Source organism: Natator depressus, chromosome 3, assembly GCF_965152275.1.
Source record: "Natator depressus isolate rNatDep1 chromosome 3, rNatDep2.hap1, whole genome shotgun sequence".
NCBI lineage: Eukaryota > Metazoa > Chordata > Testudines > Cheloniidae > Natator > Natator depressus.
The window spans coordinates 84,391,641-84,411,833 of record NC_134236.1 but is presented as its reverse complement, the minus strand read 5'-3'; the positions used below and the strand labels follow the sequence as shown (position 1 = coordinate 84,411,833).

The window sequence follows — 20,193 nt, the reverse complement described above, 5'->3', positions numbered from 1 at the left end:
ACTTGCTCACGTGACGTAGCTGGGCTCGGAGCCGCAGAGCGAGCGTAGTTGGGGCTGGTCGCGGAGGGTTCTGAGTCGCCCCGTCAGCCAGACACCGAGCTATGGGCCGGACGCCGAGGTTCCTGCTCGCCACGGCTTGCTTGGCCCTGCTGTGGCGGGTGGCGGCGGCGGCGGCAGGTGAGGCGGGAGCTGGGGGTGCCGCGGCGAGCCTGGGGCGGCTCCTCCTGGGGCCGGGGGTTGTAAACGGCGGAGGTCACCCCACCCCCGTAATTCGAGCGCTGTGGCGGGCCTATGCGCCGGCGCCCAGCAGGAGTTCGCGCCTTCCCAGGCCGGGGTGACGCGGGGTGGGAAACGCGTCCCCGGGCCGGGCGCTGACAGGGCCCCGTGAAGCTGGAGCGCCCCAGTGTCGGGGGGGCCCGGGTGACCGGCGCGGCTGCACGGGCTGGGGGGCGTCTCCCTAAGCTCGCCTCTGTCGCCGTGATTCCCCAATGCCCTGCGCTGCGCCCCTCCCCCCGGTCGCCGCGCGCGCTGCCCAGGAGACTCGGCGGCAGCCGGCTCCGTTGCACGCGCACCCAGCTTTATTACTCTGGTGTTGGATCCAGTTCCCGAAAGCGCAGCTTGCTGGTGTTAATCGCCGCTTGCAGCATTTGCTCCCCCTGCTACGGCAGGAGGAGGACAAGCAGAGCCACTTAACAGATTTGATTAACCCAGGGCAGTAAATGCCCAGATCTGTCTCCCGAAGCCGTGATTTATAGTTGGTATAAAAAAGTGCAAAGACCACTTGGAGGAAATAGCGCAGCAAAACTGAGTAACCAGCTACAGATCCTGTTCTTGAGTAGTCAGGAGGACAAACTGTCACGCTGGAGTTTTTGATAGCCAGGTACTCAAATCTACAATAGTTTATTGCATGCTTTTAGATAACTTAATGTTGTTATATAGTATTTATTTATGTAAGTGTTAATTGGCACTCCCTACATCAAGGAAATGCATCACTATAATTAAGGCTAAGATTATGTCAGGGATTTGGCTAGCGGTTGCTGGCAGCGGGGGACCCCATGTCCTCTGCCCAGAAGCTGTGGGTGGCAGGAGCCCCCGCAACTGATCGACCTGCCATCAGTGGTGACCCCTGAGCTGCCTAGTCACTGCTGCTGGCAGGGGTCCCCCCTGCAGTGCCTCAGCTGCTGTGCACAGCCAGGGCCACCTCGCGGCTGCCAGTGGCAGAGGGACCCCAGAGCTGCTCAGTGGCCATGAGCAGGAAGAGGGGGAGGCACAGCTTTGCAGCTGGTGACAGCAGAGGGACCCCAGAGCTGCTAAGGGGCAGGAGGGCCCCCCCCCCCGCAGCTCCTCTGCCACTGTGGGCAGCGGGAGACACCCACAGCTCCTAGCCACTGGGCAATGGGGGTCCCTACAGTTCCCAGTCTCTGAAGTGGGCGTGGGGGGCGGGGTGCTGGGCCCTCCTCCCTCCCCATTTTGTCAGGGGTGTTTTTAGTAAAAATCAGGACAGGCTTCTGTGATTTTGTGTTTATTGCCTATGACCTGTCCCTGACTTTTACCTAAAATTATCCCTAACAAAATTGTAGCCTGAACTATAATTACTTGAAGATTGTCCTATCCTATATTTTGTTTAAACATTCATTCTCAGAATGACCTTGTACAAAAGGTAAATATTAGTACTTGCCTGTGGGGGAAGTGATTTGCCAAAGCCTCACATGAATTCAGTGGCATTAGAAACCAAGGCTCACTATTGCTAATCCTATGCTTAATCCACTAGATCACCATGTTTTTAATCACTTCAGTACTGGTCTTGGTACATCAGATTTAGGGAAATATAAGACAGAAATGTCTATGGGTGAGAATTTCAGTACTTAATGTATTTAAAAGATCATAATAAAAATATCATAGAATCATAGAATATCAGGGTTGGAAGGGACCTCAGGAGGTCATCTAGTCTAACCCCCTGCTCAAAGCAGGACCAATCCCCAATCAAATCATCCCAGCCAAGGCTTTGTCAAGCCTGACCTTAAAAACGTCTAAGGAAGGAGATTCTACCACCTCCCTAGGTAACGCATTCCAGTGTTTCACCACCCTCCTAGTGAAAAAGTTTTTCCTAATATCCAACCTAAACCTCCCCCACTGCAACTTGAGACCATTACTCCTTGTCCTGTCCTCTTCTACCACTGAGAATAGTCTAGAACCATCCTCTCTGGAACCACCTCTCAGGTAGTTGAAAGCAGCTATCAAATCCCCTCTCATTCTTCTCTTCTGAAGACTAAACAATCCCAGTTCCCTCAGCCTCTCCTCATAAGTCATGTGTTCCAGACCCCTAATCATTTTTGTTGCCCTTCGCTGGACTCTCTCCAATTTATCCACATCCTTCTTGTAGTGTGGGGCCCAAAACTGGACACACTACTCTAGATGAGGCCTCACCAATGTCAAATAGAGGGGAACGATCACATCCCTTGATCTGCTCGCTATGCCCCTACTTATACATCCCAAAATGCCATTGGCCTTCTTGGCAACAAGGGCACACTGCTGACTCGTATCCAGCTTCTCGTCCACTGTAACCCCTAGGTCCTTTTCCACAGAACTGCTGCCTAGCCATTCGGTCCCTAGTCTGTAGCTGTGCATTGGGTTCTTCCGTCCTAAGTGCAGGACCCTGCACTTATCCTTATTGAACCTAATCAGATTTCTTTTGGTCCAGTCCTCCAATTTGTCTAGGTCCCTCTGTATCCTGTCCCTGCCCTCCAGCGTATCTACCACTCCTCCCAGTTTAGTATCATCCGCAGATTTGCTGAGAGTGCAATCCACACCATCCTCCAGATCATTTATGAAGATATTGAACAAAACCGGCCCCAGGACCGACCCCTGGGGCACGCCACTTGACACCGGCTGCCAACTAGACATGGAGCCATTGATCACTACTCGTTGAGCCCGACAATCTAGCCAACTTTCTACCCACCTTATAGTGCATTCATCCAGCCCATACTTCTTTAACTTGCTGACAAGAATACTGTGGGAGACAGTGTCAAAAGCTTTGCTAAAGTCAAGAAACAATACATCCACTGCTTTCCCTTCATCCACAGAACCAGTAATCTTATCATAGAAGGCGATTAGATTAGTCAGCCATGACCTACCCTTGGTGAATCCATGCTGACTGTTCCTGATCACTTTCCTCTCATGTAAGTGCTTCAGGATTGATTCCTTGAGGACCTGCTCCATGATTTTTCCATGATCATGACTTCTGTTTATAAATAGTTAAATGTAGTAGATCAAAGTACAGCATGTGTAATCACATGGACAAAATTAGTGCTGTTTATACAGTCAAATGTTTAAAAGCCATTATAGCTTTGTTTGAAACAAAATGAGACTGGACATGAGTCATTAATATGGTAAAATCATATTGACTGTTCATATAATTGGTATTTTTGTGTTACTTCTGCCAGTAATTCTGTGTCCTGATATGATTTGCATCATCCTCTTCAGCATAAGAGGACAGGGTAAATCCATGTGGGACTTTAAGTGAAGAGTTTTGATAGAGGAGCAGTTTCCAGTCACTCCTCAAACTGAAGAGAGTGGCTGAAACCACTGTAGCATTATCTACTCCAGTTGTGTCATGTAAGCAGGTCAGCAGCACCTTATGAACTTGCAGTTTTTGTCAGTTAAGTCTATAGTACTGAGCTTCGGTTCCTCTGGAGATGAGAAACTTTCTCTGCAGAAGCATTGAAATCAAGAGGCTCTGTGGAGCTCATTGCTGCTTTTGACTTCATGGAGCCCCGAACTGAAACCTTTTAGAGAACCCTTGTCAAACCTGGGATGGCATCTGAAGATCTGACTTGTTCTGACTGAATTATTCCAGTCATTCAGGTTCAGGGTCAAAGTTGACAGTTCCATTTTTGAGATGATGCAGTGGTATACTTGCACCACAGTGGTCAGGCAGACACAACTTCTATTATTTGTACTACAGTGGTATCTGAAACCCCGGCCATGGACTGGGTCCCTATTTGATAAGCAATGTACAAACAGAACAAAAAGATGGTGTAGTCTAAAGAGAATGCAGTCTGCACCGAGAACCTCAACAAAGCTGTTCTCAGATGTCTTATTTTGGCAGCAACTTCTGTCCTGCCATCTCCATTGAAGTGCTGTGCCAAGCTGTTTGTGTGGCATTAAGGGGAAGTATCTGAAGATGAGTGCTATTCTGATTCTATTCAGGGTATAGTCATTAGCCATATACATCTTGTGACAGGGTCAGGCGAGATGGCTACAGGAGAGTGATAGAAGGCAGATATATTAGCCCCAGGTTAAGTAGGTCCCTTTTCCCTGGGTAAGGTAAAGGTTCCAGAACAATCAGGAACTTTCTGGAAACAATTAAGGCAGGCTGATTAGAACACCTACAGCCAATCAAGAGGCTGCTAGAATCAATTAAGACAGGCAGGCTAATCAGGGCACCTGGGTTTAAAAAGGAGCTCACTTCAGTTTGTGGTGTGCGTGCGAGGAGCTGAGAGTGAGAAGGCGTACTACTGGAAGACTGAGAAGTTCAAGCATTATCAGACATCAGGAGGAAGGTCCTGTGGTGAGAATAAAGAAGGTGTTGGGAGGAGGCCATGGGGAACTAGCCCAGGGACTTGTAGCTGTCATGCAGCTGTTACAGGAGCCACTGTAGACAGCTGCAATCCACAGGGCCCTGGGCTGTAACCTGGAGTAGAGGGCGAGCCCAGGTTCCCTCCATCCCCCCCCAACTCTCTACTTGATACCAGAGGAATTGACCTGGACTGTGGCTTCCATCAGAGGGGAAGGTCTCTGGCCTGTTCCCCGATCCACTAGGTGGATCAGCAGAGACTGCGGGGATTGTTCTTCCTTTTCCCTATGCTGGCCAGTGATGAGGCTAACTGAGTGAACAGCAGATTTGAGCCACGAAGTGGCCAAACTGAGGGCTGCTGTGAACCTCTGAGGTAAGCAAATCCACCAATAAGCGCAGGACCCACCAAGACAGAGGAGGAACTTTGTCACAATCTCTATAGAAGAGGAGAACCTGCAGACTGAACTGATTTTTTTGGATCCATGCCTCTCTAGGAATTGTGACAGTCACTGATGGGTAACTGGACCAGCTTTCCTATGTGAATAAGATTGGTGCGTCCTCACATTGTGTTGATGAGCTGGTAAAGATGAAAAGGTGTAAGGAACCCCTTTTTCCTGGAAAGTGGAGAAATAGGCAACAATGTCTTTGAGTAAGACACCTCTCTCATAATTCTGAGGCAGCCTTATCCAGAAGAAAGGGCTGAATTCAAGACCCTAGAATCCCGAGCTTCATTGCTGCAGTCTTCATGTGGCTGAAGGATTTTACCAGTCTATACTTTCACCTCAAAATGTGGATTTCCAGGTCTACATTGCCAAATGTCAGTGCAGATGGCTTAGTGTGACTAAGTCTCTTCACAAGGAAATGTGAAAGGTCACTCAGGCCAGGTGAATGCCTTGACTTCAAGTAATAAATTACCTTTAATTTATATGGTGGCAAGAGCTGCTGTTTCAAGAGTGATGTCTGCAGGTACCTTGGGGCTGTAAGACAAAGCTCGGCTCTAAGCTTTCTTGTTCTAGGACAGGATCCAGTGCATTTGAAGTCTGGCAGAGGATTTATCTGAGTCAGCAGATGTCTGCTCAGATTCAACTTCAGAGGCTGGATGATTTGATCTCAGTAGTATCTGTGGCATACTTTAATGTGGAAACCATTACTGACTGACATCTTGATAGACATGAGCAACATAGGACATGGGTGCATATCCAAGTGACAGGACATTTCTGGTCTAGTTCCAGTCTAAGGATAATCTCTAATTACAACTGGACTTCTGATTCAGTATTAAAAGATGTGTTCACTCTCAGGTGGAGAAGCCGTTAGTTTCTCCAAGAAAAACAGTACATCACTTTTAGAGTCAAAGGCTGGCATTGCATACGCTATGTACCTTAAGATATCTTAGTATTCCAAAAAATAAGCAGGGTGGAGTTAGACAAGCTGATGACTCTCTATTTACGAAAACAGAAGTATCAGGTCACACCTGTTGAGAAACCCAGTAAGAGTGGGTGGACTCTGTCCTATAAGCCATTCCTGGTTTTCAGTTACCTAGTATCTTTCCTCCCCACTATCTCAAACTACTAGTAACAGACCCCATATGAGTGAAGATGCATGCTAAGCAGAAAGGAAAGCTCAGTCTTGGTATTCAGGATTTCCAGTTCTGCAATGTAGTAACCTTGGCATTTGAACCCTGAGGGACGTTTCCATCTCTTACCCATCCACAGCTGTCAGGTCTAGTTGCAGTTATTCCTATTAATGCTTAGAGTGTTGTTCTCTATAGCATTGTATAGTACTTGTCCACTTCAGGAGCCAGGATAGAGTTCTAGAGTATGGAAAAGTCAAATTTTAATACTTGTGTTTTATCAGCTACAATACGTGCTTAAATGTCCACGCTCTTTTGTTACAATTGTAACAAATGAGGGCTTATACCAATTAGGCCAGCATTAACTAATTCCATTTTGTTGCTTTCTCCCATAAGTCTTTAACTGACTCTTATTTTCTGTTAAAAGAACAGGAGTACTTGTGGCACCTTAGACTAACAAATTTATTAGAGCATAAGCTTTCGTGGGCTACAGCCCACTTCATCGGATGCATAGAATGGAACATAGAGTAAGAAGATACAGATAAGTTGGAAGTTGCCATACAAACTGTGAGAGGCTAATTAGTTGAGGTATTATCAGCAGGAGGGGAAAAAAACTTTTGTAGTGATAATCAAGATGGCCCATTTAGACAGTTGACAAGAAGGTGAGAGGATACTTAATTTGGGGAAATAGATTCAATATGTGTAATGACCCAGCCACTCCCAGTCTCTATTCAAACCCAAGTTAATGGTATCTAGTTTGCATATTAATTCAAGCTCAGCAGTTTCTCGTTGGAGTCTGTTTTTGAAGCTTTTCTGTTGCAAAATTGCCACCCTTAAATCTTTTACTGAGTGGCCAGAGAGGTTGAAGTGTTCTCCTACCGGTTTTTGAATGTTATGATTCTTGATGTCAGATTTGTGTCCATTTATTCTTTTGCGTAGAGACTGTCCAGTTTGGCCAATGTACATAGCAGAGGGGCATTGCTGGCACATGATGGCATATATCACATTGGTAGATGTGCAGGTGAACGAGCCCCTGGTGGTGTGGCTAATGTGATTAGGTCCTATGATGGTGTCACTTGAATAAATATGTGGACAGAGTTGGCATCGGGCTTTGTTGCAAGGATAGGTTCCTGGGTTAGTGTTTTTGTTGTGTGGTTGCTGGAAAGTATTTGCTTCAGGTTGGGGGGCTGTCTGTAAGCGAGGACTGGTCTGTCTCCCAAGATCTGTGAGAGTGAGGGATCATTTTTCAGGAGAGTTCAAAATACTCCTGTGAAGTCTTGTTGGCAGACTTGGGGTACGTCTACACATCAAAGAAAAACCCCTGGCTGGGCCATACCAGCTGACTCTGGCTCAGGCTTTAGGGCTGTTTCTCTGCTGTGTAGACTTCTGGGCTCAGCTGGAGCCTGAGCTCTGGGACCCTCCCACCTCGCAGGATCCTAGAGTCCTGAGCCCACACATCTACATAGCAGTGAAGCAGCCCCAGCCCTGTGAATCCAAATCCACTGCAGTGACCCTGCTGTGGATTTTTATTTGCTGTATAGGCATACCCTTAGTTCTTCTTGCTCTTGTACATTTTTTGTTCTCTATTTAGATGCTTATGAGCTTTAATAAATATATTTGGAGACCACTACCTAAGGTATAATTGGCATTTCTGGGGCATGGCATTGGAATAGCAATAGTATTGTTGGCCAGGAGTAAAGTGCATTTGAATCTACTTGAGCCTAATGCATGTGTAGTTGGAGTCACTAACAATACTTGAGGAAAAAAGATAATCCTATGGGTTGACCACAAGACTAGGTGTTGACAGATCTGGGTTCTGTGCCAGGGATTTGTGATTTTAGGCATGTCACTTCTCTGTGCTACAGCTTCTTATCTGAAAATAAAGATGCTTTGTTGGGGAGTTGATTCAGTTCATATGTAAACACTTTTGAGGGTGTTATGGATGTCCTCAATTCATAGGTGCTAATAAGTAAAACTGAGATCTGTGATTTTTAAAAATGCTAGAAAACTAATCCCATTATCTTTGAGAGAGTTGCTCTTCTGATAATGATAAACTGGCCCATAATTAAATGTTTTCCTTTTTTCAGCCAGCTGTGCAGATCTTAACACCTGCAGTGAGTGTGTTAATAGCACTATTCCAAAATGCAAGTGGAGTCAGTGCCAAGGTAAACATCTGGAAAAACTAATATTCAATAACTAGATATGTCTTTGGGTCTGATTTCACAAACATTTACAAGGGGTGATGGATGGTAACTCTGTTTTGGTGGATAACATAGTGAAAAGCAGCACTATCTTAAAATTGTTCTAAACTGTTAAGATCCCAAAACAGAAATGGACGCAAACTACAAACACTTAGACATGAAAGTTAAACTAATCTTAAATTCTTACCCAGAGGCAGCTGAATATTATGCCCAAAATACAAATAAATACAGAATTTTTAAAGGCCCGCTAACCAAAGTACCTGAAGCACCATAGAAAATCTTAGCTACTAACTGTGCAGCAGACTTCTCAAAAGACAGTAAACTAGTTACTTTGTCTTTCTGGTAAGGAGGTTATGGATGGACCTTGACATGTTTAAAGTTGACAGGCATTCCAACATTGCAGTCCCTTTTGAGATTATCCCACAACTGTTAAATCTAGTCCTGATCTCAAGTGCCCCAAGAGAAGACTGGGCAGTAGACAATCCTTTTATGTAAGTTAGCCTATTTCTTTATATTGTGCTCAGAAGATATAATCAGAATTAGGATCCCATTGTTCTGGGCACTGATCAAACATTGTGTTAAGACAGTCCCTCCCCAATGAGTTTAGATTCTAAACATGAGACACAGAAGTGGATGAAACAATTAGAACAAGAAGAGGAAATGCGGGTAGTGGTGATGGGATAATACATGGTTATGTAGACTACCCATGTAAGGTCTTATGGAGGATCTCTCTCCATAGTTAATGGAAAGCAAGTCTCAAACATTACCAGCCCAGTTTTGGGTTGCTCTCAAAAGGTTCTTTCCACTACAAATTCAGTATATGTAGTCTTTCCAGAATTTTCTGACAAAATTTGAAGAATTGTGGACAGCCTGTTTGAAAGGACTATGGACAAATAAGTGTGCTAAATGTCTTGAAACTTCTTAACAGGTTACATTAACACTAAATTGCTATGTAAATATGGATTGTCAGTTTGATCAAAACAGATAAATATGAATTCCTCTTAAATTGGAGGTTAAATTCTGCTTTAGATATATCACGCAACTTCCATTTATTCTTAGTGGAAGTCATTGTGCAGTATCACAGAACTGGGCCTGGAGTATTTTTGCCCTAGTTTTTTTTTTTCAAACATAGTAACAGTAAACTAAATGGTGCTTTTAATGTTTTATTTAAACTTGTCTGACTGTTTATAGCCACATACCTTTTTCAAAATGGTACATAAGCAGGTATCTGTAAGTAGAATATATTTCAAGAGGTATTACACGGATTGCTTACAGTGCTTATGTGAGTTAATGTTACTGTTCACTTTTGCTTTACAAAAACATACTTAATGTCATTAACGGTGGAACACATTCACGTGTATTAAATCTTGTCCATTGAAATAGTCTTAATTCTAATAGCCAAGAGACTGACATCCCCAGGGAATCCCCCCGTAGAACATTAAGACGTTTTATGAGATAATATAATTTGTAATTGATAAAGCATAATATTCATTTCTGAGAAATTGTCAATATAAAAATACCTTTTCCTACCGCTCCTTGATATCGCTTTTTTTTGGACAGGATCAAACTTTTCTTGTGAAAATGCAACAAGACTTAACTGTACTACCATTTCAGAGTGTTTTTGTAAGTATCTGGATATTGTTTACGTTAACTTGGAAAAGACTGCATTAAGAGTCATCTATTTGAGACAGTCTTCCTATTCTTTACAACTTCCAGCGCTGTAGTTACCAGCCTCCGCTAACCTACCTTGTATCAATTGTATAAGCCCCAATTGTATAAATCTGTATAGTACGTAAGCTTTAAGAGAATTGTCCAGTTAAACCTAGATTTACATTTATAAGAGTAAAATATGCTTTCTTGTATGCTAACACCGTACATATTGTTGCCTTTTATTAAGGAGCTTACTTCACTTAAAAAAAAAAAAAAAAAAAATCCAAGTTGGGCCACCCCCCAGCAGCAGAGTTTGGGTGTGGGAGGGGGTTGGGGCATGGGATGGGGTGAGGTGGGTTCTGGGCAGCACTTATCTGGGGGTCTCCCCAGAAGCAGCAACATTCCCCTTGCTCAGCTGCTAGGTGGAGGAATGGCCAGGCAGCTCTGTGAACTGCCTAGGCCCAGAGTGCTGGCTTCGCAGCTCCCATTGGCCAGGAACCACACCCAGTGGGAGCTGCAGGGAGGTGCCTTCAGGCGGAGGTAGTATGCAGAGCTGCCTGATGATGCCTCTGCCTAGCAGCTGAGCGAGGGGGATGTTGCAGCTTCCAGGGAGACCCCCAGGTAAACACTACCCAGAGCCTGCCTCACCCTGTCCTGTGCCCCTCCCACACCCAAGCTGCTACTGGGGGTGGTGGGAGGATAGGCATGGAGCCAGGTAGGGAGCGTGCTGGCCCTGCCAAACCCCCCTCCAGCACCCGCGGGGGCCCTGGGCAGCCGCACACACAGACACACCAGTTTTATTCACTGGTATTTTTAGTAAAAGTCATGGATGGTTCTTGGGCCATGAAGATTTGTTTACAGCCTGTGACCTGTCCGTGACTTTTACTAAAAATACCCAGGACTAAAACGTTGTACTTCACTTCTAATTTCAGATTGTTTTAGGGACTGGCAATTAGAAAAACCTCTTTGTAAACTGATTGCATTTGCCCTGGAGTCACTAAGGTGAATATGGAACCCCAGAATGCCACTTTTTGGTAAACCACTTTCTAGTAAAACAGCACTAACTGGCAGTTTAACATGACAATAATGTCAGAATGAGTGGTAGAACTCCAATCCGTTCCTGTTAGGTTTGCAGTGAGCCTGTTTCTCCCATTATACCAAGTATTACTTGACTCCTGCATATCCAAGAGCTGTTATATTGTATCCTGGGAATTTGGTGGGGGCCCCCTTTAGAAAGGAATCTTAATGAAACATGCATTGTCATCACACACACACACACACACACACACACACCCCCCACCAAACTGCTTTTATTAACCAAATTCTTTTTTAAAAGTTCTAACAGCTTCTTAGACTGCATGCTCAGGTTTTACTTTCTGGTACTCACTGGAAGGAGAGCTTTATCTAAACTCAGCCTTTTGGACCACTGAAGATGTCCCAGCTTTCAGTATATATTTTAATCACCCAGCAAGCCAGAGCAAATGCATACCTGCTTGTGGAATCTAGCTCCAAATTGAACTTGAACTGTTATGGGAAGACTTTTGAAGACACAAAGGGGAACTGGATGCCTAAATCTTACATATCCTGCCCAGTTTCCAGATCCAAAGCCTGGGTGTGCACCCACCAGTTAGCCACAGCAACTCTTCAGAGTCTGCGGTAGCCGGTTGGAACGTTCCATAACACTTGTGCTAAGCTTTGTGGTGAGAGTCCAGGCTTGGCCTCTGTTACAGTCTGTTTCTGGCTTGAATTACACTATATGCGTGTCTCAATTTTGTTTGCTTGAGGTATTCTGCTCCCACAGTTTAGTGTTACTATAGTGCAGTGAACTCTCTTCCAGTCTTTTTGCTACTTCACAATAGCCTTCATAATCCATTAAGCATTTTACTATCCTTAAATGAGTCTGTTTTATGTTTGTTACAGTCTTGTAAGTTTTTATTTTTTACACACACTTCTACAGATTCATCTACTGCTGCTACCACAGCTGCTAATGCTACCACAGCTGCTGCCGCTACCACAGGTAAAAAAGAAATATTTGCTGTAATGAACTGACAACTGGGCTAAGTAAGATAACTTTAAGCAAACGTTGGTAGAACCCTTGTTTCCCAAACTAATTGGGAATAAAATTGAACATCTCAGTTACAGTAGGTACAATGCACAACTTTCTTGTCCTACAAACCACTACAAAGGAATTGCCAGTAATTGAAGACATGGGAATATGAAGGGAAGTCAACTTGTTCTCATCTACATCGTTTTTGTTGTGACTTACTTTTTTTCCCAGTCAGGAAATCTGGTCCATATAACTGCTTATTCGTAAGATTAGTGCTCATAAAACTAAGGTTCTACTGTGTAAGTGAAACAGATTTCTAGCTGAGGGAGTTGCCTCAAATATTTTAGATGTTTCAAATATCAGAGTTATGTTAGTGCTCCACACACAATAAAGAACTATACTGTCTAATGAACTAAATCCACTTATAATAGCTTGAGAGCCTTAAGTATTCAGGTAACTATACTGCAGCAAGACTTAAATTTTAAATATACATGTAGTAACAGCTCACAAATTTGTCTATAAAAAATTTACTTAACTTCACAGCATTATAAGTACCTCTATTCTATGTGTACATAGTCTGCATTTTTAAGGGTGGTGGTTCTTGCTTTAGTGAGATGATAACCTATAAAAACTGAAGCAATTACAAAAATAGAGCTTACAAAAGTGATACTTCCAAGTTCAAAATGTACAGACGTTTCTCTCTACAAAACAGCTAACATCACCAGTGCAACTTCACCTGCTGCTTCATTTACTGCTTCAAGTACTCCAGTTCTCTCAACAGTCAGTACACCAGGTAACTCTTTTCTTTTATTGTCACAGTTTAAGTATTTAAAAAAAAATTAAGTCTTCCTATTTGGAAAAGCTTATTTGGAAATAAAAATGTTACTTAGGTGACAGGAAGTAGTGAAGAATAGTAATAGCAGGTATGCCAGAAAGTCATGATCTTGCATGCCACAATTACCTTTTATCAGGGTGGAATATCAGTTGTGAGATGTTGCCTTGACAGTAACACACACTGCTCAGTGAAATTTCAAAATAAGTGAATTGGCTAAATTAAGTAGTTTGGCTTCATTTCAGCTATGTTAAGCATAGCTTCACAAGAGGAACTTGTGAAGTCCGGTGACTGAGTTAAAATATTGCACTCCTGACACCCTGGGTTAAGGTAAAATACTCTAATGCAGTGTTTCTCAATCTTTTTAATACCAGGGACTGGCTTGCTCCTTCCTAAACTGTGTTGGGGAGATTTCAGGAACTGGTGCTGATCCATGGACCAGTTGTAGAGAAACACTGCACTAGCACATGTTGGGCAACAACAATAGGAGCCAACTTAAAAGGCTAGATCTTGAAATTATACCACCTAATGAAATATATTCAAAAGGGGGAGGTAGTTTTTAAAAGCCTATCCATTTGGTGATGGCTACAATGCCCTGTGCGTTGTGATGTGGTAGATCTAAATCTTTGTTACACATTACTAGAAGATTTTATTTAACAGATGGGAGACTATTCAAGCAGAGATTTTATTGACTTTAGTAAGGTCATTCACTAAATATGAGCAGAACCAATAGCTTAGGGCGGGGAGCAGAAGAGAGGGTTTCGCCTCATTAGGAAAATTGTTTTTGGCCTTCTGTGGGAGTCCTGATAGAGGTGCATACCCCTTTGGAAATCTTAGATATAGGCTGCGGATCACAGGTTGAAAGCCATTGCTGTAAATGTTGCTTAGACAGATCCTCAAACCTGGGAGTACTAAGGAAGGAAGTGAAGAACTGTGTTGGCAAATGTCATGCTTAGGGGTTGTCAGGCATACACACTGTGCTTTCTTAATCAGTGTTTAATCTCAAACCTCTTTCTGAACAGATTCATAGTACAAGAAGGAAAACCCCAAATTCTGTACTAATATTTACTGTAAATGTGACATCCTCTTGTTAAACTATAATGTATTAATTTGTATTTAACAGGTACAACCCATACTACTGAGAGTCCCCCTAAACCAGCTCCTCACAAGTCTACATTTGATGCTGCCAGTTTCATTGGTGGGATTGTCCTTGTTCTGGGTCTGCAGGCTGTAATCTTCTTCCTGTATAAATTCTGCAAGTCCAAAGATCGGAACTATCATACTCTCTAGAGCCTGTCATTTTACAATGGACTAGTAGCCCAACACCTGTAGTTCACTGAAACAAAATATATTCTCTGTCCCACATGGAACACCACAGTTCAGAATATCCTTTAAATCTCCAGAAGAAGACTTTTTGAAAGGATGATATTTTTGTAACACTGTACTTGGCAAGAGGTGGTATGAATCATCTCTGGCTCAGCAGAGGTACTCAATATGCTGCATGAGTCCTTGTGATTCTTCTTTTTCCTTAGTGGCTGCAGCTGTGGGACTTTTCTTTTTTTTAAACTTGACATGCCAAATGTAGACTCTCAGTGATTCTTGTATTCAGTGGTAACACTGTCTTGAGTAGACAATCTCATGATGATGATTGTGGAGGCTAATTTAATCAACCATAAGTGCAGTATCCCTATCATTTTATCAAGATATGAATTATCAGTGACTGACTTCTGGGAGTGAAATACCATTTGTGCTAGCTTGTGGCTTTTGTAGTGTACTGTGAGAGAGGTTAACAAAGGTTTGTAGAAGTAGAAACTGTCTTCATAAAATATCCTAGTGGAAGAAAATAATGCCATACCCATATTTTTCTACATGAGAATTAAAGATGCCAACCAGGAATTGTATTGCACATTAATTTCTTAAATTTGGCCATTAGTTGTTACAACTGAAAGGGTGGTGAGAGTATTTCCCCTCCATGTAAGAGGAAATAATGTCCAGTGCCTTAAAGAGTAAAGGTAGGGTTGCAAATTCAAATGTTTGTGCCATTTTTACTTGTATCAAAGTTAAAGGCTGATGCAGTACTAGCCTAATAGAGTAAAGCAGAGTACACCCTTCCAATCTCAACATTCACTACAACAAAAACATGGCTAACATTTTATTTTCTGACCTTTTGAGAGGTTGACTACTTTTGTGAATGAGGGACTGGGATATTGGACTAATTTTGAAGGTGAACTAAATTTTCACTTGTCTCAAACTATTTCTGGCCTGTAACAAGGCAGGCATAGGAAGGCTATAGCATAATTTCACATTCCTGACTTCAAAAGGGCGCCAACTTAAATCACTTTTGTCTGAAAAAATGTTATTATTATTAGAGGTGTTCAAGATTACTAGAACAGAGAAACAGTTTGCTTTGTGCATAGTAAGTTTCACTGTTCTCTACTGCCTACAAACACTTTCTCCTCCTCTTTCTGTGGGCCTTTGATGCAGCACTATGGGAGTGAAACAATATAAGATAACATTGGAAATGGACTGGGCAGGCTTAGCACCTGAAGCTACTTTTTAACTATTAAAATTGACTAGATTTCAAATGGATGGTGTTCCTTATCCCCATTTTGAAGAAATTCTATAGCCTTATGCAGCTACTGACTTGCATGATTGAAATGTTTACCTTAAACTGGGTGTTTAAACATTGACAGCATGATTACTAATTAAGTCATGGCAATGTAAATGAAAAAGCATTTTAGTTGCAGTGAGTTTTATTTCCTCATGCTCTTCTGCCTTGGAAAGCATTCACTTTGTTATGCTGCATAGAAAACTAAACTTGCTATATAAAATAATTACCAGACAGTGCTGTACCTTCAGAGGATTTCAGGTTAATGTACTCCTGACAAAAGCCAGGCAGTCAGCTCAGGTTTATTAAACAGACTGACCACCCAACTTCCAGCAAGCACTGTTTGTCTGGATTGGATGGTGTATCCTTGGCCTTATATTGTAAAATCATTTAGTCTGTCATTCCCATCTCCTTAAATTGTTTCATAATTTAATTTGGGCAGAGGAACATGCTCTATGCACTTATTTCTATAATGTGACAAATAAGACCTCCCACTTTTCATAAAACAGTTTTATTTAGCATTGTGCCTAATTCTCTAAAAGCTCTAACATTTTGGTCTTAGAAACTTGCAGCAAAAGGCTACAGGACACTTAAGGAAAACAAAGCTACAGTTAAACCTGGAGTTGATTAAAGCATTTTTAGCAAAATTTTACACAGTAACTAAATTAGTCTCACACTGATCTTGATTTATGTTAGAAAATGTGCTCATTAAGCAATCATTTTTCAAGTGCCTTAATTGTTTTAAAATCTCTGGCCTCAGATTTGTCGGAAAAACCGATGGGGGGAACTTGCCTTAGTTACTAAAATAATCCTTTGGTGTCAGCAATTGCTACTTACCAAGACTTAAGAAACCCAGGATCTTGGTGCCATTGATGTCAATCTTCAGGAAGCTCTAATTTTGTAATGCACAGTTATTGCAGAACTATAGGTTTAGTCTTGTTCTAGGAAGGTGTAAGTTTTATGCAGCAGCCTATATGCTTGCCTTGCTAGACAGACTAACTTCCATACGCTGCTGATAAAATCATAGCTAGGACTTAGTTTCTGTCTGGCAACTTAATCTAGGTTGCCAGACATGTGCTTAGGCTGCCTTGCTATGGTTTTTGTTTTGTTTTGTTAAAATTGAGACAGCTTCCTTGCAAAATTACAGTGCCAGTTAGTCTGTGCTGGCTACTAGCATGTGACTAACAGAACTTTCAGGTCCTCTTAGTTGTGTTTTGAAGCAGAAGGTAGCTTCCTTAGATTGTCTCCATGGGGTAGTTTTATTTGCCATTAGGCTGCCTCTTTAAATCAGAGCTTAAGCACTGAACAGTAGTGACTTTTTTTCAAGCTGTTTATCATCTGACTTGTTCTTGAAGCCACCTTGTGCAAATATATATTTATCAAACCTGATATCTTATGAATGTTCCTTGCAGACATTGCTGTATTGTTTGTATTTTGTCTTCAGTGGAAGAAATGCAAAACAAATCTAATCAGAAAACCAAATTGACAAATAAAATCACATTTATTGAATGAATTTTTTTGGTTTTATTCAGTTTGTAAATATTGTGTCTCATTCTGTGGCTTTTAAACAAGTGTTTTCAGCCTTCTGGGTGAATCTTAGTGAAACTGCTCCTGCAGAGTAGTAATCCTTGACACTCATTTTAGCCCCTCTGAGGAAGATTAGTACTAAATTTCCCAGCTGTAAAAGAACCTGTGATTAATGTGCCCAAGGTCACACAGGAAGAATGTGACAGACATGGATTGGGCTAGGGCTCTAGCCACTGGACACCGTTCGTGGTATTGTGAGGGAAGGGCACCTGATGCTGGATTCTAATGTGCACTGACAGAGTTTGCAACATCTCTGCAGTGATGTGAGATGTTAGTCACTCTTCTTTCACTGACTATTCCTATGCTAGGACAAAAATCTACTGAATCCTAGTGTAGTCAAGGCAAGTTGTTTTAAAATGTTAGCTGCTTGAGGCTATGCCCCAGCATTTGCCTCTAATAGTTTAAAACAACAACTTGTCTCGTCTATACTGGGATTTTAACACTAACTTTTAACTTAAGTCTTCACTGTAGAGTTACAAGTCAAGTGTTATCCCTTAACTGAATCTCTCTCTCCTTGCCCTTACAGCTGATGCTTTTAATTTGTCAGCTAGCCCGAGGGAATATGTGCTGCAGCTTGAGGTAGCACAACTCATCTGCTGCTAACACAATTATTGTGCTACTTGAGGGGTGTTTTGCAGTGAAAACAGCCTATGAACTTCTTTGGGAATAAGGGGAAGAGTTAGTAAGTAAGAATAACCTTTACAAATTAAAAGCAAAGTGGTGTGAGTACACACCCTAAACTCTCCTCTGAGGAGAGTGGAGTCTGTTACTTGTATCCTGTGGAATTCAGGAGCCTGCTGCCATAGAAAACTACCCAATAATGGTAGCAGCATCATAGTAGACAGAGGTGATTGGGGGCGGGGGGGGGGCGCGTTAAGTAACAATCTGAGTAAGCTGCAGGGCTATTTTCTTAACATGGCAAGCTTCCAGTTTTAACTCATAGGGCCACAGTACAGTAGCCTTACAAACTCCTTCTACACATAAATAGTAACTCTAAAGGTGGAAATGCTTAAGACCCTCACACATTGCTTAAGGAATGATATGGAAAAATATACCAACCATAACTGATTCAGACTTGGAAACATCACAACCTTAACACTAGTGATAGTATCAATTTAACAGTGGATGAAAAGTAAAATTTCCATATAAACAAATTAACTGGTCATCGCCACTAGAATAATGTTACAGCTCTTATTTTCATATTACAATGTGCAGGTTATGGGGAAGTAACCTGCAACACTAAAAACTTCAGTAACAACTTGCTGGAATTATTTATTTTAACAAAGTAATGTCATTGCTTAATGGGTGAATATTCTATTTTTCACAACTTCTGTCCTTAACTGTAAATACTGCTACTTGTAAATAGACCTTGGCCTTAATTGTCCTAATATCATTGGCTGTTGACAAATTATGGTACTGCTAAGCATATTCCATCCTAGCCTGTTTCCCTGGGACTCCCAGTATTAAAATTGGTGGTGTTTTAAATGACAACTCTGGTATCAGATAAATTTAACATAGGTCAAACAATGGGAAAGAGCGTGCACTAGGCAGTATGGCTGCCTTGTTATAAAATTCCCTAACAAACATTTAACTCTACTCGGGTTAGCTGTTACCACTCACGAGATCATGGAGGCATTGTAGATAGTTCTCTGAAAATGTGCTTAAATGGAGGAATCATTCGGAAAAGGATAGGGAAGACAGAAAATATAATGCCACACAAACTCTGCAGATCATGTCAACACCTCTCAAAAAAGATACATTAGAATTGGAAAAGGTTCAGAGAAGAGCAAAAAAATGATAGGTGTGGAATAGCTTTTATATAGGGAAAGATTAAAAAGACTGGGACTCTTCATCTGAGAAAAGAGATGACTAAGGGGGAGGATATGATAGAGGTCTATAAAATCATGACTGGTGTGGAGAAAGTGTTACTTGCCCTTTCACATAACATAAGAACCCAGGTCACCCAATGTCTTTAATAGGCAAGAGGCTTAAAATAAATATAAGGAAGTACTTTTTCGCCCAACCTATGGAACTCATTGCCAGGGGATATTGTGAAGGCCAAGTTCATGGAGGATAGGTCCACCAATGGCTATTAGCCAAGGGTGTCAGGGATGCAACCCTGTGCTTTAGGTGTTCTTAAACTTCTGCCAACCAGAAGGTGGGACTGGACAATGGGATAGATCACTTGATTAATTGCCCTGTTCATTCTTTCTGAAGCATCTAGCACAGGATACTGTGCTAGAGGGACAGTTGTTTTGACCCAGCTCAGACATTCTTATGTTCAGGTTTCACTTTTGCTCTTTAGAATAGCAAGTGTGTCTACGGCACCTAAATACCTCTGAAGATGTAGGCCTTAGTTTCATAGATTTTTTAAGGTCAGAAGAGACCATTATTTCATCTAGTCTGATCTGTGTTTTACAGAAAGGATAATGCTGTGAAAGAAAAAGCCAGTTAGAGTTGCCATCCATTGCCTTTGAAAAAGTGTCTTCGCTGGGGCTCTGCCTTGGTACCTGAAAAAATACCAGCTGAGAACCTGTAGTAGTACAGAGTCTTGTCATAGCAGCCTTGCTTCAAGCTTGGATGGGCTTGACCTGTGGCAGGGAAGCACCACTATTCAGCTGTCCTCAGATCACAGGTGAGAAGATGACAGAGGAAAGGGATGTAAGAGAATATAGATGACACAGCTGTAACACTAGGCAGATCCATTTTACTTACCTTATGCTAAAGGCACCAGGTGGAAACAAATGGACATTGATCTAAATTTATGCAGATTATTGTGGTCCTTTGGCAGTATGGTCGGGCTTTAGTTCCAAAGACTGCATCCCTTAAGGTACAGAGAAATCAGTAGATGGGCAAAATCAGCCCATGTCCATTCTTGCATAGTAGAATATTATTTGGTTGAATTATACAGGTAGAGAGATACTTGGCAGTACCTGACTGAACAAGCGGTGTACAGTCCTGGAGCCTTAGAACTACACTATTTCTATGGGATCAGTTCCACTAAATAACACAGCTCTTGTAAATGATACTTGTAGCCCATAGGCTTGCCTTTACTATATTCACTGCCTTGCCTTATATTTAGCTGCTTTTATTATCAGCTGTAATGCAAGAAACCTACTGTA

General features: G+C 42.2%; 1 protein-coding gene across 1 annotated transcript; it reads left to right on the top strand.

Moving 5' to 3' along the window:
- The first annotated feature begins 8 nt into the window (after positions 1 to 8).
- On the top strand, positions 9 to 17,005 carry CD164 (CD164 molecule). The gene is made up of 6 exons (XM_074948212.1): positions 9 to 177; positions 8,234 to 8,311; positions 9,908 to 9,970; positions 11,955 to 12,014; positions 12,757 to 12,837; positions 14,000 to 17,005. Exons 1-6 carry the CDS (start codon positions 102 to 104, stop codon positions 14,164 to 14,166), a joined length of 525 nt encoding a protein of 174 aa, XP_074804313.1. The 5' UTR covers positions 9 to 101; the 3' UTR covers positions 14,167 to 17,005.
- Positions 17,006 to 20,193: the final 3,188 nt, after the last annotated feature.